A 23,757-nucleotide genomic window follows, 5' to 3' on the forward strand; every position below is an offset into this window, starting at 1 on the left:
GCAGATTTCCAACAGAACAGAAGTAAAATTCTTCTGGATAGAACATTACGGAAAAGATATTCCAAGGTCTGAGGAGCTGCACAGGGACACAGACTCCAAGGTATGTGTACGCTTTCTTTCACTGACCTCGCAGAGCTGCCGCACGGTGCGCATTCCTTTTACCTGCCTTTCTGAAACACGCCACGCGCTGCCTGCCCTCAGCACCCTCCCTTACTCCATCGGCAGGAGTCACCTGCTCACTTAGGGTACAAAGTTATTTTTTGTACAGAAAGCTGACCTTGCCTTGCTTCAGGGCGTGCTGAATGCAGCCAGAAGGCATGCGCCGGTGTATGGATTAGAGTGAATCCGTCGATGGTTGCTTTAACTTCTTACCCTTCATTTTTATATTAACTTGGCAGGCTTGCTGCGTGGCTTTCCACTTTTTTTTTTTCTTTTCCGTTTCCTTGTGCTCATTTTAGTAGGAAAAGTATCTGGCCTGCTGTATGGAGTCACAGAAAAAGCTGGTATCAGTTTTAGCTATTAGAATGATAATTCTTAGAATTCACTACTTAAATTCAGGAAAACAGTTGAGTATGAAAACAGGTTAAATATGATATTTCTACTCGTTCAGCAATAAAACTTCATATGTTATATGAACTAACCCGGTTTTGGCATTTGGTTTTGTGACCATTAAAAGCGAGGGATCTTCATAAGTGCCCTTTTCTTGTGACTTTTTTATTTCGTATAACATATACTACCAGTTCCATTACAGAACTACTCATTGTCCGTTGAATTTTGGGGTTGGTGGTTGTGACAACACACCCAGGGAATACTACTAACATGCATATTCCTTCAGAGAGGGGTTTTGTTCCGGCTCTGACAATGACAACTGATACCAGAGTTGCAGTGAAAGGCAAATATTCATAGTGCTAGGAGAACAGAAGGAGAGGGAAAGAGATGCATATTAACAAGCGGACTCGATAAAAGAAGCCTGATAAAGAAACAGAGACAAAGGACTGGAAAAGCAACAAATGCTTGTTTGATTTGCAAGAATGTGAAACACAGCCAGCAGAAAGGGATGGAATAAGTAGCTAGTGAGAGAGGCCACTGTTCACAAATGTATCTTTACTCATGACAACATTTTAGGATGTCCCAAAACCATGGGCCTAAGTGACACCCTGGGCAAGATTATTGTTTTTTTTAAAAAAAACCCTTGCTTTATTTCAGAACTGTTAGGAACTTGTAACGAGTGACAAAGGCTGGTGACAGCATGACATTTTGTAAATTATTAATTTCTCTCTCTTTTTTTATTTGTTTATTTTTCCTTCTTTTCTGCTGGCCTTTTCCTCCCTTTAGATCTATCTTCTAGCACAAGTACAATAAAAAGCATGGAAGAGAAGAAGGAAGAGGAGAAACCAGAAGAGCAACTTACAGAACCTGAATCAGCTTTCCCAGAAGCCTTACTAGAATTTCAGTAGGTTTAATATCTTTAACTTTTCACTCATATAGAATATGTGAATGGATAAAGCAGCCAACAAAGACAACTTACTCAATTCTGGAGCGAGTCCAGAGAAGGGCGACTAAACTGGTCAAGGGGCTGGAAAATAAAACTTATGAGGAACGGCTGAGGGAGTTGGGGCTGTTCAGCCTGGAGAAGAGGAGGCTGAGGGGAGACCTGATTACAGCCTACAAATACTTGAGAAAAGATGGTGGGGAGGTGGGGGAAGGGCTCTTTACATTAGTGATTGGTGACAGAACAAGAGGAAATGGGTACAAGCTTAGTCAGGGGAGATTCAGGTTGGATGTTAGGAAGTATTTCTTCTCTGAAAGGGTTGTCAGCCACTGGAATAGGCTGCCCAGGGAAGTTGTTGAGTCCCCATCCCTGGATGTGTTTAAGAATAGGGTGGATGATCTACCTAGGGATATGGTTTAATGGGGATTAGGGACGGTTGGACTCGATGATCTCTGAGGTCTTTTCCAACCTAGAAATCTATGAATCTATGAATCTATGTTTTTCAGGATTCCTTGGTGTTCACAGAGGTATGTAGTCACCAGTCAGAACCTCAAGACCTACAGTTTGCTCCCTTGGTGCAGCTGAGAAAACAAAACACAAAAGAAAGTGTTTTGTTTTGAAAATAATGGAGGGATAACTTAAAAGTCTCTTAAAATCAAGCAGAGAAAAATAAGAGCTAAGAGGGCAATAGCTGAAGTAGTTACAAAATAGTCCAATTTATTCCATCTCCAGTCTCTTGAGGAGGTGAATGAAAGGAGAAAAATTAAGCTCTGTGACTTTTATCAAAGAAACAGAAATCGAGACGGAAAAACCTCGACAGCATCCAGTATTCAACAGTTAGCAGCATTTAGGGAGCAAGGAGCAGTGCCTTGCTGTAGAAATGAAAAGCGGGGTAAGCAAACCGAAGAGCAACCACATACAGTTCTAGTGACATCTGAAGGAGTTTACAGGGTTTATGTGGGATTTTCTGTTTCATTTTACAATAAACGTAGTACAAGTTTCCATAGAGAAACAGGCCAGATTTAGCTGAATCATATCACAATTAAATACAATCCAAAAAGTCAACACACCAACCCATCTATTTTGCTAAGAGATAAGCAAACTGTATTACTAGGCTGAGGAAGAAAACAAAACAAAACAAAACCAAGAACAAAAAAACAAACCAAAACAAAACAAAAACCCAAAAAACGAAAAACACTTTCTGGTAAAATATTGTTATGCATACTCAGATATCCAAGCAAATGACTCGCTTATCTGAAGAGCCTTCCACTGAAATGTGTGCTTTACTGACACAGGGCATTTATTTTCTCCAGAAACAGTAGGGGAAAAAGGGAAGAAAAGTATTTTTCTTTCTGTCTTTATCTTTCTCCTTCTCTCCTTTCTCTCCCTCTTGCTCTCTCTTTCCCTCTCTCTCCTCACCCCTGTAATCTATAACTTCTCTGTACCACTTGATTGAACAAAGCAGCACAATCATACATGTTAATCTGTCACATTCCACTTCAGCATTTGTCAAGCATGTAGTGTTTATTTAATTCTTTTATTTATTCCTACTTTTTCTTCTGTACATTGAAGAACAGTTCCTGTTCATAGCCGGTTTGCTATTTTACATTTTCAGTACAGTTTTGTGGTTCAGGATTGGTTAGGAGCAACAATCCCATAAATTACTTGCTTGCCCCAGTAACATCCTGTAGATGACTGATAAAACTGTCATGGTACTGGAGAGGAATGTTGTTTCTAGAGGATGAAATCATCCAGATGAAACCTAGTATGCAGAGCTGAGAAAAATAGTATCAAAGGAATCACCAATTTAGCTATTTTGTAACTTCTTGAATCTGACAAATACCATAGAAAAATAATCTAAAGAGGAGAGTTCTGATATACCTCTGGTGGTGAGGTACTGGAACAGGTTGCCCAGAGAAGTTGTGGATGCCCCATCCCTGGAGGTGTTCAAGGCCAGGTTGGATGAGGCTTTGGGCAACCTGGTGTAGTGGAGGGTTTCCCTGCCCATGGCAGTGGGGTTGGAACTAGATGATCTTTGAGGTCGCTTCCAACTCAAACCATTCTATGATTCTATGATATGTAGCAGGCAACATAACAAATTTTACTCATATAAATTTTTGACGTTAACAAAGTGACAGATACAGATTACCGCTTCATGGAAAATCTTGAAGTAGCAGAAATTAAGATCACCATCAGTATTCAAAATACAGAAATGGTTTGAAATGGCAGGTGATTTAGGAGGTCACAGCATGTGGCCAAGCTGTCACCTCTGTCTAATAAGTGAGATATTTTTGCTATAGCTGTCACCACCGTACCACTATATCTCTGTTCCAGCCTCTCTAATATCCTTGTACTTAACAGAAAATCTGAAAAATACCTTGGAGCGTGCTGACACCAGAGGGCGCAAACCTGGTAACTGTCAATTTACACGAGTGAGTAATCTAAACTTAGCCAGGAAAAAAAGAATCTTCTTTTAAAACAACTTAATACAGTAGGGAGAGGCGAAAAACCCACCCAAAACAACAACCCAACGAACAATAGCTGTTGAAACAGTAAAAGCTATTGTAATCATTGTGATACTTGCCTTTATTGCGCTGTATGGTAAATGAATTCCAGAAAGAGAGGAAGATTACAGAGAACTTTGTGAACAGACACCATTTGCAACCCAGTGTTTCTCATTTTAGAAGGGAGAACACCCGAAAAATATGCTTATTTTACAGCTGTGGCAAAAAGGACAACAAGTAATCCATGAAATTGGTGAAAGCAGTGAGCTAGTTCTTTGCCAAAAATGCAGAACCATACTTGAAGGAAATTGCTCAGGCTGCAGTCCCTATTCCCTTAGTGCTTCCCAAAGGCTGACAAGTTCTTGGTGTGCAAATGCAGTTTATGAAGCTCAACAAACCACATTTTCAGAAGAATTGAATTCTTCTTAGTTCTCCAGTTTGGGATTCGTCTGACTTATGTCTGAGTGAGTTGCATAGGCTTCCTCTGTAGTGAGTGGTGAGTAATAAATATTTCTGGAGCACAAATAATCTTGTACTAAAAGAGAGCTGTGCAGTAGGTCAGCTAAGCCACGGCCAGAAAGGAATAAACCAGCTCAATCCTCTCTAGTGGCTACAAAGGAACAGTGTAATCAGGGTGTCAGTTTCTCAGTAGGAATATGAGATCCAAATTTTTATGAAGGTTCAGATTTTTGTAAGGGTATGTAGTGATAGGACAAGGGGCAATGGATTTAAACTGAAAGAGGGGAGATTTTGATTAGATATAAGGAAGAAATTTTTCACTCAGAGGGTGGTGAGGCACTGGAACAGGTTGCCCAGAGAAGTTGTGGCTGCCCCATTCCTGGAAGTGTTCAAGGCCAGGTTGGATGAGGCTTTGGGCAACCTGGTGTTGTGGAGCGTGTCCCTGCCCATGGCAGAGGGGTTGGAACTAGATGATCTTTGAGGTCCCTTCCAACCCTAACCATTCTATGATTCTATGTATATGGGAAATATTTGGTTTTATGTGTAGTAAGTGGACAGTGGTATCTACCCAAATTAATCTAGCACTGTGATCCCCCCAAAAAAACAAAACAACCCACAACAAAAAAAAACCCAAACCAAACACAATTAAGTAGCATTTACATCTAATCTAGCTTAAACAACATTCCTCTCTTCAGTTTTTGTAAGAACTTCTTTTCCTCTACTCTTTCTCCACAGAATTGAGACAAAAGAAGCAGCAATTGACCAAGTTTTGTTTGATCTGAAACAAGTGGAAAAAAAGAACAGAGACTATCGTGAAAGAGTAAGTGACCGTGCCTCGTTCTCCCAACACATTTCATATGTGCTATTTTAACTCACAGATTCAATTTTATTCTTTCAATCCAAATACTACCTTTACTATAACTACTCATTGCAGTTGAGTTTCTTACAGTCAAGGAAACTAGAGTTAGTGAGTCACCAAGTGCCCAAAAGTTATTGCCTGAACTAAATGTGACATAAAGTGTCCTAAATATAACTATGCAACAAACTTGCTGCAGGAATAGCATACTGCAGAATTTGACACAGCAGTAAGGTAAAGGGAATTCAGTGAAGGTGTTCTCCAATGCACATCAGGTCCTCAGGAACCACCTGAGTATCTAACCTCGCTCTGCCCCAGACACAGGACAGCAAACCCCCTCTCAGCAGGTAACTTCGCTGCGTTCAGATGTGCCTTTTTAAACAACCCTGCGAATATTCCTCGAGGAAATCAAGAATGCGCTTTCAGCGCACCAAGAATAAACGATTTTACCTTCGTTCTTGTCAGTAGTATTAGCAGATCTAACCAAGAGACTCACGGGCCTTCTTTGATTCACTTCTGAGGTAATGGAATTGCACAGGTATCCATGAGAGTTTCGTTATTCCGGCAAACTTCGTTACAATGGAAAGTTAATAAAGAAGAAAGAGCGTCACATGATTGTCTAGGTGCAATTTTTAGCACTGCTGGATGAAGAATCACTTTCCTGTGAATTAAGAGTTATTTTGAGTAGCCTTTAGAAACAAAGTTATGTAACTACTGATCACAGCTGCGTGATGCTTTCAAGAACCATGCATAAAGAATGCATATGGCATCTGGTGACTGAGATGGCAGTGAACTTTGGAAGTGGATATATATACAGTCGCCTAACGGAATCATAGAATCATAGAATGGTTAGAGTTGGTGAATTCAATGAATTCAAATCCCTGAAAAATCCTTGAACTGGATCATGTGGTTAAACGATGTTGCAGCCTGCACTTGCTATGGCAGTGAAACAATGTCTCTCTGTCCTTCCCATGCCTGATCCTTGTGCTGTTTTTGTAAGTATCCATCTGTTTAGCTTTCCTTGGTGTTTCTTTCAGTCTTGAAGTCTGGATTGTGTTTCATTGGTGGCCTTAACTATCAGTGGAAGCGGCATTTGGCTTTTCTCTCTGCAGACATCTGAAGTCTCTCATGATTATTCCCCCAATTTGCTGCTAGGTCATACTCTCTCAAGGACTCCTTCGTATTTTAGCCTGTGCAAGGTACTTCAGGGCATGCTTGAAGTGCTATTTGTTTAATTCACCCATGTTTTGACTGTTCTTTGAGCTCCTTTCTTTATTTTCTGCTTAATGTTTCTGAGTGGTTTAAAGTTAATTCTTTTAGAAGCAGGGAATGTTTGAGACTCTCTACTGCACGGTTACTGTTTCAGTTTGGCTGGTATGGTTATTTGCTCCTTTATGCTATCCTTTGGGAGCAAATGTTACACCATCAGCAATTTCAAATAATTTGAGTGTCACTGAAAAGGGTCATGGCAAGGGGATATAACCACAGTTGTGGAGTCAGTAGGTGTAAGAAGTTCCAATTCCAGTTCTGACAAGACTCTACTGTGATTATGTACAAGTGACCTGATTGTCTGTCATTGCTACAGGAAGGTGGTAAATTGTCATGAAGAATGTTGAAGTGAATTACTCCTACCAATAAATATTTTTATTATTAAATCGACTCACAAGGAACTTTCTTTCCAGGCAATGAAGGACTATTCATGTCCTGCTCCAACTAGAGCACAGCAGTCATTTGACTCTCATTCCCTTGTAATGGTCTTGAAGTCACTGAGAATTTTATTTATTAAATAAAATAAAAGTTACTGAGAAACTTCTGAGACTTGCAGACTCTCTCTTCCACTCCATCCTTTTTGAATATGGAGAACAGGTGTTTAGCTGAGTGTTTTTGCAGTGCATCTTGGCACTAGGTCAGATTTTACTTTTCTTCATTGCTTAGGTTTGTGACTTTGAGAACTAATTTGAAAATGTTTTAATACATCCCTTTTCCTCTGTTCTTTCATAGAATGACCTTCTGAAGGAAGAACAGCAGGCACACGTCAGGTACATACTAGGACAAATAGAAGACGAGGAGAAAGAACAAGATGAAAAAGAGGTTGTAACTAGGGATGATGTGGAAGAGTCACTGAAAGAATTATGGCAGTATGTTAAGGACAAAGAACAACTTCTGAAAGGTATGTTGTGAGTTGTGGAAGTGTGATTTGCAGTTTATAAAGTTAGGATTAAGTAATTTTTATTTTTTTTTTCATTTTAAATGAAGGTTTTAAAGATTCAACTTCCTTGTTATATAAAAAGCATAAAGCTTTTCATCCCCAAACTTAAGCTCTCTAAATGTGGTACGAGATTGTGGAAGGCTTATAAGTACATCTGTTAGTTAAGTTGAGTTAAAATTCAAAAGAATTGAGTCTTTTATAGAAACAGATCCTGTATATTAGACTCTGTTTTGTTCCTTCCATGTCATGTATATTACTGTGCAAGAGCAGAGGCGTCATATTTTCCATTAAGTTGAAACTCATGGAAGCCCTATGCACTGGCTCCAAGGAAAGATAAAAAAAAATTATTCATGGCAGCAAAAATGAGCAGTTTTGATTGCTGAAAGTTCTGGCTGCCATCCCTGTGATTCCCAGCGGGAGTGAAGTCACATGTGTCTTTGGTTACAGCACTGCAGTGAGAACTGCTGTCTCTCCTTGGCAGAATAAGATCGAGCTGTTTTCAACAGTGATAGTGGCCCTTGACAGTATGTAAGGCCATAGTGTCATAATGTATTGTCGTGTAGAAGAATCAGCCTTCTTTGTGCAATCCCAGTGAAAGTGCCTTCATTAAAGAATTTGATGAAGTCATAGGAATTATGAACTATCGGTTCAAGAAATTGGTAATGAACTTGTCTTCTGACGTTCTTACTTTAATAGATCTGCACTCCCAGATTGAAGAAACTGACCAAAGACTTTCAGTAAAGCAGAGTGAGAGGGATTACTGGTTGGAGTACATAAATGTAATTAGTAAAACAGAGGCCAACAAGATTATGAATCTGGAAAAAGACATCAAGGAAGTCAAAGATAATCTTCAGAGGGCTACAGGTCAGTTTACAGCTAAAGTAATGCAAGTCTTGCAAGCTCTTTCTGCATTACTTCTGGGAATTAAATTATAAATTTAATTTCATGTCAAGTTATAGTAACTTATGTCAGCTTTTGCAAGACAGTGCACCTAAACTAGACCGCATAATCCTATAAAGTGGAAGAACTCTCTCTCTAATTCCATGAAAGTCCCGTGATTAAAAATTTCATGAAGTTGCAGAAATTATGAGCACTTAAAGAAACTGATAACCTTGTTTTCTGGTGATTTTATTGTAAAATATGCAACCTGTCTGTAAAAAAATGTTGTTGTGAAGGACAGCGGTATTCTAAAAATAAGCCTACATGTATTTAGGTCGCCTACACACAGGTCTCCCTTAGCAGTCATACTGGAAAATGGTGACTCCTCTCTTGGTGCTCCTCATCATGCTTCAAGTGCTTCACATGTTGAAAACTCCCTTGACAGGAAAGTAGTATGAGCTCATTCTTGCAACACAAAAGTGTTTTGAGTTGATCATAGTGGTTTAAATGCAGAAGTAGAGGGAGCTGTTTAGCTAGTGGCCTGAGCTTTGCCTCCCAGTTGCATAGTCTCGTGTGTGAGGCCCTGCAAAATTGCCAGTACAGACATACACAAATACTGGGAACCGTTTCAATACTGACACAACAGTGGAATTAATTTGAGAGCTTATGTATTCTGGTGCTGAATGCTTTACAAAGATTTCTTTACTACTGCATTATTTTTAAATCATTTAAATATTTTGCTGTTACACAACCCATGCTTCTAACAGGAGAAGGATGTCCTGGTTTTCTTCCTTTATGCCCTTTTCAGTATGCATGGCCGCAGCCAAGCAGCTGGTAGTGACAGGCAGTGACACTGCTCTAAGGGTCTCTGTATATTCTGTGCCAACCATTACCAGGCATCAACTACTGTGGATAAGAGCCAGCTAGCTATCTTTTTGTTTCTTGAAACATATTTTATCACAATTAAGATCTTCACTGTGTTTTCTGCAGCGCCAGGTAGCTTGTCAGATATCCATCTCTGTGTTCAGCAGAGGTTAGTATTCTTCGTTACGCATTTCCCGTGTTCTTAGGCAGTTTAAAACTTTGCTATACAGCTGCTGCTATATGAAGTGAAAAAGAGAATGGGCTTTTATATAGAAGGCCAGAATGAGCCAGTAGGAGCGTTCAGCCTGACCTCCTGCATGTCACAGGGTACAGAGCCAAAAATTTGTAGTCAAATGGAAGTGTATTTATAGAAAGACTGTAACAGAGGTACCTATAGCAGTTACCTAATTAGCATACTGCAAAATGATGCTGCCAGTACTGGATGTTAGCATACTCTTTTATTCAGCTTCCTAAAACTGAACTTATGAAGTGGCTGGGGAGTACAGTCTTCTATCCTACCAAAAAAAAAAAATCTAACAAGTTTCCAGAGTGATGCAGCAGCAAATTGGGCTTGTTCACTCCTCGAGTGTGTAACAGGCTTAGGGAATAAGCACAGGTGAAGAGGTTTCTGTCTCTGTAGGTACCACTGAAGGGCTTGATGCTGGCACAGCTCATGTGGTCTGGAGATGACATTTTAAACAAAATTGCTGAAGGGGAGAGGAAGAAAAAAAGCCATACACTTATGTGAGGTGTGGGGAAAACTGTTTAGCAGTGAGAGAGTTATGGAAAATAGCCCTCTTAGAAACAGTAAGTATGTCTGAACAGTTCCTCCTTGTCTTCATTCTCCCAGTACAACTCAGGTTGTTTATCTGTTTGAAAGAATGAAAAGAAGAATCATCATTATAGAATTATAGAATACCAGGTTGGAAAGGACCTCAAGGATCATCTGGTTCAACCTTTCTTCAACCAACAAAATGGCCCAGCACCCTGCCCAGCTGAATCTTAAAAGTGTCCAATGCTGAGGAATCCGCTTCCCTGGGGAGATTATTCCAATGGCTGATTGTTCTTACTGTGAAAAATTTCCCATGTGATTCCTTGTGAAAAGGGAGTTTCCATCTTCTTTGCAGCCACCCTTTAGATAGTGGGACATGGTGATAAGGTCTCCCCTAAACCTTCTTTACTCAAGGCTGAATAAATCCAGTTCTCTCAGCCTTTCCTCATATGGCAGCCTTCCCAGTCCTTTGATCATCTGTGGGGCCCTTCTCTGGACCATCTTGAGCCTGTCCTCCTCTTTTTTGTATAGCAGGGACCAAAACTGAACACAGTCCTGACAAGGACTGAATAGAGTAGGGTAATGACTTCTTTATCTCTGCTGGTGATGCCCTTGTTGATGCCACCCAGCATCCTGTTGGCTTTCTTTGCCACAGCAGCACACTGTTCAGTCCTCTTGAGCTTGTTGTCCACCAGGACCCCCAGGTCTCTTTCCACAGAGCTGTTGCCCAGCCAGGTAGATCGCAGCCTGGGCTGCACTCCTGGATTGTGTTTCCCAGGTGCAAGACCTTATACTTGTCCTTGCTGAACTTAATAAGGTTCTTGCTAACCCACTCCTTTTGGAGGCAATCGCCGTATTCTCCATTTTGTCCTGTTGCTGAATTAGAAACCCCTGGAAGGCTTAGATATGTCAGAAGATTGTTTAGGCTCTGTAGAATAACTGTCTGAAACAACGCCGTGTGTGTAAGATGATCCAATATACTTCTCTAGGTAAAAAATAAGTTTTCTAAGCAAACCTCTCACGTGACTCCAGGAGCTCTGCTATTCACAGAGATAAAATTTAGTGTTAAAATACCAATATTTTAGCAGACAGTTGCTCACCTCGGTGCTCAATGAGCAGTGAATTGCTCAGCTGTTGTAGTTGCCAACAGAAATGCGTAAGCCACTTCAGATTTCTAGTTTGGTAGTTAACATTTCTGTCCTTTGGGTTTAAGAGAACAAGTTCTATGGAGAAGGAGGTTTGAATCCTTTTCTGAGGAGCATCTATGCATGTGATGCTGGCTGCTAAGTTCCAGCTTAGGAACAACATGCCAATTTTCTTTTTGTTGTCAGGATAAATTGAAGTCAAATGATGATTTCTGATTTTCTTTTTGTTTTGTTTTGTTTTGTTTTGAAGAACATTATAGAAATGCTTTGAAAGCAGTGAAAGAAGAAAATGACAGACTGATTGAGACGCACATCAAGTTAAGTAAGGAACAGGCTCCTGAGGTATTCCTTCTTCCTTTTTTAAAAGTGCTAACTGCGTCATAGTTAGGATTCATGTACTCTGCATTAATAATTATTGTAACTTGAATTAAGACTTAGACCTTTTCTAATAAATTGACAGTAAAACAAATTGTAAATCTTCTTACTAAACATGGCATTGGTTATTGTTATAGACACGTACTTTTTTTTTTTTTTTACATCAGACTAACAATGAGTAGATGTGAAGGCATTTTGCAAACGAGGTATGGAAAACTGGGGCACCATGCACTGATATGACTTGTCCAAGAACGTGTCACTTTTGCTGTGACCTCAATTTTGATGTTTGCACAGACTTCAAAAAACAGTATCACACTAAGAGGTTGTCTGCATGGAAATATTCATCAATTTGAAAAAAAAAAAAGAAAAAAGGTGGTTTTGTACTTTTAAATTACAACATTTTTAGAATGCCAAAATAGCACAGTCTACAGTAAAACACAGGCTTATTGAAACACAGATTTTTGGTCATATCTGCCAGCTCTGATTTGCAAACGTGATTTACAAAGTATTTATGATGACGACTTCTTACACTCATGAAATGCAAAGCGTACGTCTGTACGAATCACCAGTTGGGCCCAATAGGTATTTAAATTCACTGACTTCAGTGCTGGAATATTCAGTCGTGTGAGAACATAATCCAAAGGAGTGTGTTTATGGTGATCTGCAAATGCTGCCTCCCTCCCAGTTGTTGCTTTCCACTTCCCACTATACTTGTAGCCTTGGTTCATTAGCATAGACCTCTACAGGTTTAAGTCACTTGCCACAGATCAGTACTGCCTCATTTGTGATTTTGCTTGGGTTTTTTAACACCTAAAGGTTTGATTTCCTGAAAACAGGAAGGTTTGAGCAGTAGTGGGAATATAGCAGAACTTGTCAGGCAAAAAGGAAATGTCTTATTTTAACATGGGGAATTATAAAATATTGGTAAACTGCTTGACATGTAAACTGCACTCGGCAGCATGATGGAGAAAAAACAGCTGGCCTTGTGGACTAAAACCCTTGTAATCCCTCAGGGGATGCTACAGTCTGTTGTGTGGATGTTTCTTAATTATTTCCTGCTAAACACCAGAAGGTTCTTTATAGTATGCAGCACTGTCAAAGTCCTGCTTTCAGAAGAGACCATCTTAAATTGTGTTTTCTCAGAATGCTGTAAGATACTTAGACAAAAACTGTCGCAGAGAAATTGAAGAGGACGAATGGCTAAAAGAAGAGGTAAGAGGATCACTTTGTGTACAGTTTATCGTGGTAGTTCAGGTTTGAAACACCATGGCCTACAGTCATAACTGCTTCCAGTGACGGGCCTCTGTAGATTTTCACAGGAAAAGGAGAGCAATTTTCCTGCAATTAATCTGCAATCCTGAGTAGCAAACAGCGTATGTGGTGAATAAAGTTAAAAGGTGAACATCTAGTTTCATAAATGAAGGACCCCTTTTCCTGCCCAAGCAGTTATAGGATGGACTACAACGTTCTGTACAACAAAGTATTTATATCTATGGAGGCTGGGATACTACATAGGGTAAAGGCTCAATCATGTAAGTATCTGAAAGGTACTTTTGAATTGCATTAAAGTTCTAGTGTTGCTTTATTGGAAGAAAATAGGAATGGATGTTGGAAACATTTTTGGAGAAAGGGTTTGAGACAGCTTTAAATGGGAGATAATAAAGCCCTAGAGATTAGTACACTGAAGAAAGGAAAATAAAAATCTTATATAGTTGTAATTGATTGCTTGATAGCTTTTATACTGTCCTTTAATTTAGAGCTATGTATTAGACAGTTGTAATTTTTCTGGTCAATAAAAAACTTTTTGTGAGCCAAATACAGGAAACTGATCGCTCCATGGTGAAAGTTTGATTGTATTTGTTCCAATCAATACAGGTTCTTTGTTGTGATGAAATCTAAGCAAGAGATTTTGGAGAGAGGAAAAACCCTTTCCCACCTTTACAACCTCACAGTTTAAGAACTTAGCAAAACTTTTTGGGAAATTAATAAATGAACTTATTCTTTTTCGGTGCCACATCAACAAACCTGGCAGAGGTTTCTCCATTTTAATTACCAGTTTAAGATACTTGCCAGTATGCAGGAATACGGCTTTCCTTCTTCCCCTTAATGAGCTCTGAGAATAAAATTTTAACTTTCCAGGGAGGGTGTCCAAACCACAGCTTCTGAGGCAATGAAGTAGGGGTCAATAGGAAAGAATGTTTTAATCTGTACAAGCAAACAGGAGCTCCAATCTATACATCCTGTCACTGAATGAGCATGAATTCCCTTCCCAATTCCCTGTCTCACCGAACACTTAACAAATTTCACACACATTAGGCAGTGTCAATAAGGGAGATCCACTTTGGAGTACTCTTACGTCCTGACAGGCCCTCACCTCAGAGTTGAGGGATTTGGACTTCTTTCCTCTCAACTAGAAGTTTCTTAGGTTATGAATTAGTGCTTTGAATTATTGAGGAAAACAAAACTATTATCACTGACTTCTCCAGTCCTCTGAATTCACCCATTCATTTTCTCTGCTTTTCTTACACAGATGAAATATTTTCTTTCAGGCTGATGTTTATATATAGCTGACAGGCTCTTCCAGTACTTTCTTTTGGGGAGATAAATAAAAAATTTCAGTTTTGTCCTGGTTCAAATTTTATAATTTTTCTCATTTTGGCCACTGAACTGAAAAATGACTTACCAAACCAGTCCTAAACTATTTACCTCCAAATTTGAACAGATTTGGCTTCTTCAGTCACATTTTTCCATGGTTACTGTGTCGCACTAAGATGGTGCAAAGCTGCATCGCCTCGTCGAGCCAAGCCACATCCTGTTACTGGTTAATGTCCTGTCATTTTCACCTTTTTTAATCCCTGAGAGAAACGAGAACTAGTTTTTAACTGCAAATTTGGATGATTGTAGCTGGGTTAATGTCACTTTGGTGCGAACAGATGCATTCAGTTCACTAGGTACTGTTTTTAAACATGTACGTATGGCCAAGATGTCTGGGAAGGTATCCATCCCATAGTACTTCCCAGTGAAGGGGTAGGAACTTGCTCGTACTTCAGGAAAAGTGAGAATGATTGTGGGAACTGAATAACTGGTATCCTTTGGTTAATATAACTTCATCGCGATGCGGGATGATTCCCAGTCCAAAAGAAAGTAGAGCCTGGGCTGTAGCCAATGTCAGCAAACTGGGACTGAAAGCTTCACTAATTCTGGGTGAGAAGGTTTTGGGGATAGGCAGGAATTAGAACAGCACCACTTGCTGAGCAAGAGCCTGAACTTCACTCTGCAAAGAAGGTTTTTCTCTTGGAAGCTCTGGTGTGAAAGCAAAATAGGAAAATTCCAGAGCTTCTGTCTGTCGGACTGTTTGCCTACATGAGAAGGTTTTGCTACCAGGGTTGCATAGCCCAAAGGTGTGGCTGTGACTGAGAGAGTTGTGCCAGTAAAGGGTTCCAATAAAGGTGGGAAAGAACCAGAGAAGTCTTCCCTTTGCCTGAAAATGTGTCACATGTTTCTCCACCCAATGTGCAGTCTTGCTGATACAGCTGCGTTCTTTCTAGGTATGTGCTATTAAGAGAGTTACTATGAAAGCTTCCCAAAAATGAGTATAGTCTTTTGAAGAAAGATGATCTTTTTTTTTTTTTTTTTTGATTGTCAAAAGGTTAAGATATACCAAAAGGAAATAAGTGATTTGAAAGCCTCTATTCAGCTCCTGGAAGAAGAAAATACCAGTTTAGTGAAAAAACTGATTGATAGCAGACTTCAGATTCTGAGAGAACGCAGGTAAAATGATGCCTTTACAGATTCAAAAGTGATTATTTTTTTAAAAAGACAATGCCACCTTCTGAGTCTAGAGCTGTTTGGGCTCTCCCACAACAAAGCCAAGGTAGTTTCCTAGTTGAGAGGAGGCAGGATTTGACTGAGTATATGTGAGACTTCTATCTCCGAAGGATGACAGTGACATTGTAACCTCCTAAATACCAAAATTCAGGGAAGAAATTGGGTTCTTTAATAATCTATGAAGACCTAGTGACACTCATTTTCTTTTAGTGGGGATACCACTGGGGCTTGGAAATAGTTTCCTTCTGTTGTAATTTTCTCAGACTTGACTTCTTAGACCAAGTGCTGAGTAGTAGATTTTTCCTTTACTGTTGACAAAATGTTTAAGGATGTGAAGATTAATATGCAAATATATGGGGTTTTGCAATCTCAAGTGAAACTGATGACCTTACTGAGTAAGGAAGAGGCCTTGGGATAGGTCTGTCTGTAGAGATGACTGTAGTATTAGTTTATTTTATACTGAAATTATTTAACTTGTTCCCTAGAGAAAGATTAATTTAGCTGCAAAATGTCGACACTAATGGTATCAAAAGTACAATGTAACAATAGGGATGATCTGTCTTCATTTTCCAGTTCCAGCTCAGTGATTTTGGCCATATTGCATAAAAAAATTCCAAGTCTTAAGAAATGACCATTTTTCTCTCCTTTCCAAACTTTGGACTGCTTTTAAGTAGGAGCTGCCAGTTGTGGTTTGAGTCTTGGACCGGTTGGAGCCTATAACATTTGTTTTCTTTTAGTCTCATGAACACAGTCGAACTTAGGCACGAAGAATAAAAAAGAGCAGCTTATGAGCCACTAAGCTACCTGGCTGCCTCCGTTACATTTTTAAACCATTGCGCTATTCTGCATTTATGGTTAAGCAGCAAATGCCTTTCAGAAAGGATGTCCTTCTCCCCACCCCAAAAGATTGCTCAGGACCATTTAGAGAGGAAATTCAGACCTCTAATATGAGTTTAACTTTATCTTTTTAATTTCATAGGCATTTGTGTCTTACCCAGGCAGCTGGCTTGCAAGATGAATTTGCTAAGGATGAAATGAAAGAAGCAAAGTGTAGAGAGCATGCAGGTAACACACATGCCAGCAGCTTATAAGAACTGTGAAGTTACTGAACATTTACATACTTTTTATTTCTGAAATTTTTATCAAACTGCCTGTCTGACATGGTGAACACTTGATTTCCCAGTTGGTTGCAGCCACCACAGCAATGATAGACTCATGTTAAGAAGGCAAAACTACAATCTACCTGTAATATGGTTTTAAAATAGAATCATAGAATCATAGAATGGTTAGAGCTGGAAGGGACCTTCAAAGGTCATCTAGTCCAACCCCCCTGCAAGGAACAGGGATATCTCTAACTAGATCAGGTTGCTCAGGGCTTCGTCCAACCTGGCCTTGAATGTCTCCAGGGATGGAGCATCCACCACCTCTCTGGGCAACCTGTTCCAGTGTTCTACCACTCTCATGGTAAAAAATTTTTTCCTAATATCCAATCTGAATCTACCTCCCTCTATTTTAAAACCATTACCCCTTGTCCTATCACAACAGGCCCTCCTGAACAGCCTCTCCCCATCTTTCCTGTAGGCCCCCTTGAGGTACTGGAAGACCGCTATAAGGTCACCCCGGAGCCTCCTCTTCTCCAGGCTGAACAGCCCCAACTCTTTCAGCCTGTCCTCATAGGAAAGGTGCTCCAGCCCTCTTATCATCTTCGTGGCCCTCCTCTGGACCCTCTCCAACTGGTCCATGTCCTTCTTATGTTGGGGGCTCCAGAACTGGACGCAGTACTCCAGGTGAGGTCTCACGAGGGCAGAGTAGAGGGGGAGAATCACCTCTCTCGACCTGCTGGCCACGCTCCTCTTGATGCAGCCCAGGATGCGGTTGGCCTTCTGGGCCGCAAGAGCACATTGCTGGCTCATATTGAGCTTCTCGTCCACCAGTACTCCCAAGTCCTTCTCCTCAGGGCTGCTCTTGATCCATTCTCCGCCCAGTCTGTATTTGTGCCTGGGATTGCCATGACCCAGATGTAGGACCTTGCACTTGGCCTGGTTGAACTTTATGAGGTTGGCACGGGCCCACCTCTCCAGCCTGTCGAATAGAAATAGAAGTTGATGTTTAGATTGTTGAATGGAATAACTTGTATAGAGCTAGCCTGGAATGTGGTTAGCAGGATTGTCCATCTTTTATGAAGATATGATTAATATCTTAATCAGTTCTTTACTGATCCATATCATCATAACTTCATTATATCTTGTCCCTGAGAGGACATTCTTGAACTCTACGCTCACTTTCACTTGAAGTGTATATGCACTTTACAGTCATTCAGCTCACAGAGATACTCTGGAGTTAAATTATAAATGATTCTCTAGCAAATGCAGATGAAGCTACATGGAGCTCAGCCTGAACTGAAAATCTTGGGAAGCGGTACTGAATTTTGGGCTGAATCTCCATCTATTCTGGTAGGTGTGCCCAGGAAAAGGATATACCATTAGGCAAGAAGGACCATGTGAGCATGCTTACCTGTTTAGGGTGGCTTCTATGGATTCCTTAGTAACACATTTTATTTCATGTCTTTGTGCGAGTAGAAGAAAGAGGGGGGAAACAAAGGACAAAATTAAATTAAAGATGGAAGTTGCAAAAATTGAAGCCATACAGTTACAGATATGTGAACAAGTCTATTGAAGTTCTGGTCAGTTCCAGCCATAGGTGGGCCTTTCTGGAACTATCAGGCCCCAGCAAACATGTGGAACAAGACTTCTGACTTGGATATATGTTTACTTTGAACAGTTCAGCTCTATTAACTTTGCTAGGCCATTACAATTGTTACTGGGAGGAGTAGGTTTCGTTCCAATCAGCTGCGGTCAAGTCACTGTCCCAGGCAAACACATAACTTGGCAGTCCATGTCCAGAATTGTCTGTCATCCTGAAAATCAGTCAACTGCAAATATGAGCTCTTCATGGGAGTTTTAAGTGGACGAGCTGTTTTTCAGGAACTTGTATATACGTACATACAGAGATACATACATGGATATAGAAACAGTTTATACTTGTTTCTGCTGCCTTTCCTGTTTTTTAACTATTCAGGGCCATATAGGGTTTAAGTTGAACTGATAGAAGCTCATTTTTCCCCCTGCTCCATCCTACAGACCCATTACTTCTAAATTCCAATCAATTGGAATAAATGAATAAACATAGAAAAATCAGTGAGCAAAATCAACATTTGACTTGAATTGCCAATTAAAAATCCTACCAAGCTGTTCTTTACATTGCACTGGCCAAGTCACATTAAAGATTGCAGGCAGTACTCGTACCAAGTACTAATTATTTTGTATACTAAAGCTTAACAATTACATACACATCATTGTTCTTTTGTTTAAAAAGCAAAGACAGATGGAGATGAAAGCCTCAGAAGTGCCAGAGTCCCCTGTCAGAAAAAAAAAGCCTTTCCAAAGATTCAGTCTAAAGCAGAGAATGAGAAGCCCCAAGACAGCGATGAGGAGCTGTGGGAAAATTTCACTCCAACTCTTGATAGCTTGTTGTCCGAAGATGAAAAAGATTTCCAGGTATGAGATGAAGTAATCGGGTCTTTCACTGACACAAACATATTTCAGTGCGGAGCATGAGCTACTGCCAGGAGCGTTCTGTTCCCAGCGTTGCTACAGCAGAAAAAACTCCAATGTCTTTTACCTAGTGTACAACTCAGATGCTTAATCGTAGGCATCTAGCACTATCTGAGATGGTGAGGACACTCTCTGTTCTTCAGACGCTGGGCCAAAAGGGCATAGGTTCTGTGCCATACAGGCCAGCCTCACGTGGATGTTCTGAATGCCTTAGGGCAGCTCTGATAGCACCAGACACATTGTTCTGGTGACTGAATGGTGTCCAAGGAATCAGCATAAGTGAGCGCCAGGATGCAGTTTCCCCTAGAAAGACTTCTGAATGTCACCTAGTGACAGTTTTCTATGGTACGGCGCAGACTCATTTGCTTGGATGCTGGTTCTTTAGAATTTATGTTGCTTAGTAGCTTTAAATAATCAACAAGTAATTTATTCCTTCAAAAGGAAGCCAAAATGAAGGTGTTCCTGGGTGCAAAATACAGGGGTTGAGAGAACAGAAAGGTACAGGTTACGTGTAAATAGGCAGAGTTTGCGTGATTCTCGAAAGAGGTGGTGGCACCTGCTTCAGGAGATCCTCGATCCTAGGTTGCAAAAAGATGTTTCCTAGTTGCCTTTGATACTACACTCTGGAGTTACGAAAACTTGAATACATTTCTAAATAAACTAATTACTCTTGGAAAATATATTACCCTACATCATCGATTTCTACTGTGAATTAAAGATGATACAGATGTGGCACAGACTGCAGGGCTCGCTGTGCAAAGACACTTCTCCATCATGTTCATTTCCTCTTGAATATTCTATTCAAACATACTCAATGAGTTGGAAAAAATCCAAACCAAAACAAAATCAACAACTCTTCTAGCAATCTGGCCTTAGTTTGATTTATACCCTGGAACTTGTGTTCAGAGGGTTGGAAGGGACCTCAGAGGATCATGTAGTCCAATCCCCCTGCCGGAGCAGAACCACCTAGATCAGATCACACAAGAATGAGTTGGGTTGGAAGGGACCTCAAAGATCATCTAGTTCCAACCCCCCTGCCATGGGCAGGGACACCCTCCACTACACCACGTTGCTCAAAGCCTCATCCAGCCTGGCCTTGAACACTTGAAATCATTTATTAAATAGAGGTGATCCAAGAGGTTGCACTGTATGGTTTCTTCTTCCCTCTCCCTGGCCTTGGCTGGATAGTCCGGCTCCTGCCCTTGGGGAACCCATGGTGCACATCGGCCTTTTCTGTAGCTGGTTCACTCGCTAACCCAGCAGAGGAGCTTGCCTTTTTTCCTCCTTCTGCATTAGTTTTCTGTTGGGTTAGTCAACCAAATTGACTGAGAGGTTTGAGATGACCAGAGCCAGCACAGACGTGGTGGAAGCACATGGCCGAACTTGGACCTCTTTCTTTTGGCAGTAGTGAGCTGTTGGATTAGTTTAATTCTTCTCACAGAACTGAACTTGGGAGCAGAATTTGGTTTGTGGAGAAAGTGTTACTGATGAAAACACAGAGGAAAAGAAGAGGGCAGCAGGGCTGCAGCCTCCTAAGATCCGCTGGCTTGTAAACCAAGCCCATTAACGCTGACATTACCGAATGTAGCAACACCAGGGCAGCATCTTTACATTTGCTTTTAAAAGGAAAGTGGCTGGTTGTCTTTTTTTTTTTGTCTTTTTTTTTTTTTTTTTTAATATGGCTGCTTTTCTATGTAACTGTAGAAGAATAATATTCTTTCTTCTTAAGGAGTACTTAAAACTGAGTCCTCTGGAGACGAAGCTAATGTGTGTGGTTGGAAGAGCCATGCCTATTCATAAAGATCCAGAAGAAATGCCATGCAGGAGCCAGAAAGAAGATGGCATTATTGGTAAATCAGACGGGCGCATCACAGCTCAGATGATAAAGGCCTTATCTAAAGAAAAGGTTGGTTAAAAATAGACAATAAAAATAGACAAGCTGTGCTGTCAACATAGAAATGTAACATTCTCAGTTCATTAAATATTTGCTCTGTTCTTCAAGGAGTGTGTGGCACTGGGTTTTGTGGAAACTATGTTCGAATGCCCGAGTCAGAATTTACACATAGATTTTTCATCCAAGTAAAGTCTCAATCCAAGTAGCTGCACATGTATCTCATAAAGGATCCGAGTTAATATTTCGTTTTTGTGGTCCCCAGTTGCAGGCTGTCAAATGTGGAATTCCCACTTGATCAGACGCTGAATGGATAAATGTCGGCTGCCATAAAATGTAGACGTTACAAAATACTTAATACCCTGCTAAAGCAGAACCTAATTTATCCAAGCATAATTCAACTATTGCTAGAAATGGAATATTTGAATGTATTTTATCTGCCTCCATAAAACCCCTACTTAAATATACTGAAATAACCAAAAATTAATTGAAAAAAGCCCCAAACCAGAGCATAAAAATCATCAAAGTCTTAAATACGTGGTTTTTTAGAATTGGTCTAATATGTTGTGTGCTGCTTTATCTGTGGTTTGTGGCTTGTCGCTATGAACATGTATCTTCGTGCATTGATTCAGTGGGGTTTTTTTCCACTCTCATTGCACATCCTGGACATCCTATCAGGAATACACAATGCAGTTACTTCCAACAGGCACAAGTTGGCTTCTGACCTGTGCATTTCCTATTTAGAAACTTGTGAAAGCATTCAATAATCCGATTTAAACCCTTGATGGGTTAATCAGCTGTTTGGAAAAAAGCTTTTTAAAAAACTCAGACATTTTAAACAACCTGTATCCGTGCACTGTCTCAGCTTACCTTGTCCTTCAGTGCAAACATTTTTCATTTTTCAAGTGAGCTCAGATGTTCCTGCCCAGCAGCTGTCTCCTTCAATTGCAGGTGAGTCAAAAGGTTCTCCAGGCTCCACTGAGTACAGCTCCTCAGGAACTAGGCTCACAAACAGACGTGTAAAGTAGGAGCCCTAATCTCAGATGGAATCTCCCTTGTGTTAGAGTCATAGAATCATAGAATGGTTAGGGCTGGAAGGGACCTTCAAAGGTCATCTAGTCCAACCCCCCTGCAAGGAACAGCGATATCTCCAACTAGATCAGGTTGCTCAGGGCCTCGTCCAACCTGGCCTTGAACGTCTCCAGGGATGGAGCATCCACCACCTCTCTGGGCAACCTGTTCCAGTGTTCTACAACTCAACTGTTGCCTTGTAGTCAACAGTTAAACGAGTTTGGAGGTGTCCCTGCTGTAACCCAACGGAGTTACCGCAGAGACTGAGCTGACTCTTAGCACTGAGTGTCAAGAGAATGGGGATCATTGCTTGTGACATGGGAATGTTTTCAGCCACACTGGCTTTCTCTGAGTGAAGAGCACGCCCCGTGAAATGGCTTACCTGAGAGAGAGATGAGTTTAGCTTTCCGTTTAGTCACAGAATGAGAACATGGCTTACACTGAACAGCCTTTTGGTTAAAGAGAGGCCTCTCCTTCTTCCCGCTGCTCCCCAAAGGGTGTTTACATTTCCTAGCGATGTAAATGTAGGCTTCTCTTTGCTTATGCCCATACTGCACAACACCATGGGTAGGACACGTGGCAGGACAACGTAAACTTACACCTTGGAAAAAAGAAACTTTGCCTCTTGAAGTCACTGCTCATTCTTTTACCATAAATGCCTGTGTGGGCGAGAAGGAGTTAAAAAGAAAACTGAAACATGCTAATTAGGGTACAAGCCACAGGCAGCCTGCACAAGCCAGAAGCAACAGCCTATAGCAAAACATATTTAGTGAAGTGTCCCAAATCCTCTTGGTTTCCATAGGATTAACATTAAGACCAGTGTGAGGCTTTTATATGGAGAAAGTGAGGTCTTTGGCAAATGAGGCATCTGGATTTGATAATTTTGTTACTGGCAAAATCTCTCAGAAATGAGCAACACGTTGTAAAACAGAGGGCTGATCAGTCCCCTTTCTGGCAGCACGGCCAATGCTTCCGACTCCTGCTTAAACAATGGGAGTCAGGGTTCGCTACTCCGGTTAGGGCAAAACTTACAGGAGTCATTCTTAAATTCCCAGTGTTACAAAACACCTTTTCTTTACTGTGTTTCTGTTGCACAAGGCAACTACGGGACGGACACTAGTTAGGCTACAAGATGCAGAAAAGCGTCCGTGTTTTCCCACAACTATAATCCAAGCAAAGCCTTGGTTGAGTTGGAGATACATATTTAACTGGCACACAACTCTAAGCAGTTCCAACACGAAAAAAACCTCACGAGTGCTCGCTGGAAATTCAAAGTTAAAGCAACACGTGCATCACCCGAGGTGCATGGAAGTGTGTGGTAATAGAAGCCATTTTAACAGAACTGAAGTCCATGTGCAGGAACCAAGAAACACCAATCCATCACCGTGGAGTGGCGTGGGGTGTCCTGCCAGTTACTAAAGGAGCTGCTCACCTCAGCACGCTGCTGGTTTGAACACTCTGAGCAATTTCCCTGCAGACAGTCAAGCAACCGGATTATATTGCCGTATAATCCAGCTGTGCAGGAATGATCTTTCCCAGCCCGAGCTGCCGGGAATGCAGGTTACTTCACTTTCGCTCTGCTTTTTGAGAGGTCTGCAGCCGCCGCTGCAGCTCGGTTATGCAACAGGGCAACCTTCCCACAGGTTCGGACCTGCATGTTTCGGGGAATGAGGGCAGGAGGCTCGTTCTGCAGCAGTTGTTCTCGTTTGGCTGCTTCCTGGGAGAGAAGTTACTAAACGCTCCGCTTCCGCGGGCTCAAGGGAGTCTGCCAGAATGAGGTCACGGCAGAAGCTAATGG

General features: G+C 40.9%; 1 protein-coding gene across 1 annotated transcript; it reads left to right on the plus strand.

Moving 5' to 3' along the window:
• Window positions 1-1,367: 1,367 nt before the first annotated feature.
• Window positions 1,368-20,912, plus strand: CCDC83 (coiled-coil domain containing 83). Its single transcript, XM_086616354.1, has 10 exons — window positions 1,368-1,453; window positions 5,191-5,275; window positions 7,313-7,481; window positions 8,217-8,384; window positions 11,431-11,522; window positions 12,699-12,767; window positions 15,205-15,326; window positions 16,363-16,448; window positions 18,759-18,940; window positions 20,727-20,912. Exons 1-10 carry the CDS (start codon window positions 1,368-1,370, stop codon window positions 20,910-20,912), a joined length of 1,245 nt encoding a protein of 414 aa, XP_086472480.1.
• The last annotated feature ends 2,845 nt before the right edge of the window (window positions 20,913-23,757 follow it).

This window comes from Tauraco erythrolophus, chromosome 1 (assembly GCF_009769465.1).
Source record: "Tauraco erythrolophus isolate bTauEry1 chromosome 1, bTauEry1.pri, whole genome shotgun sequence".
In the NCBI taxonomy this organism is placed as follows: domain Eukaryota; kingdom Metazoa; phylum Chordata; class Aves; order Musophagiformes; family Musophagidae; genus Tauraco; species Tauraco erythrolophus.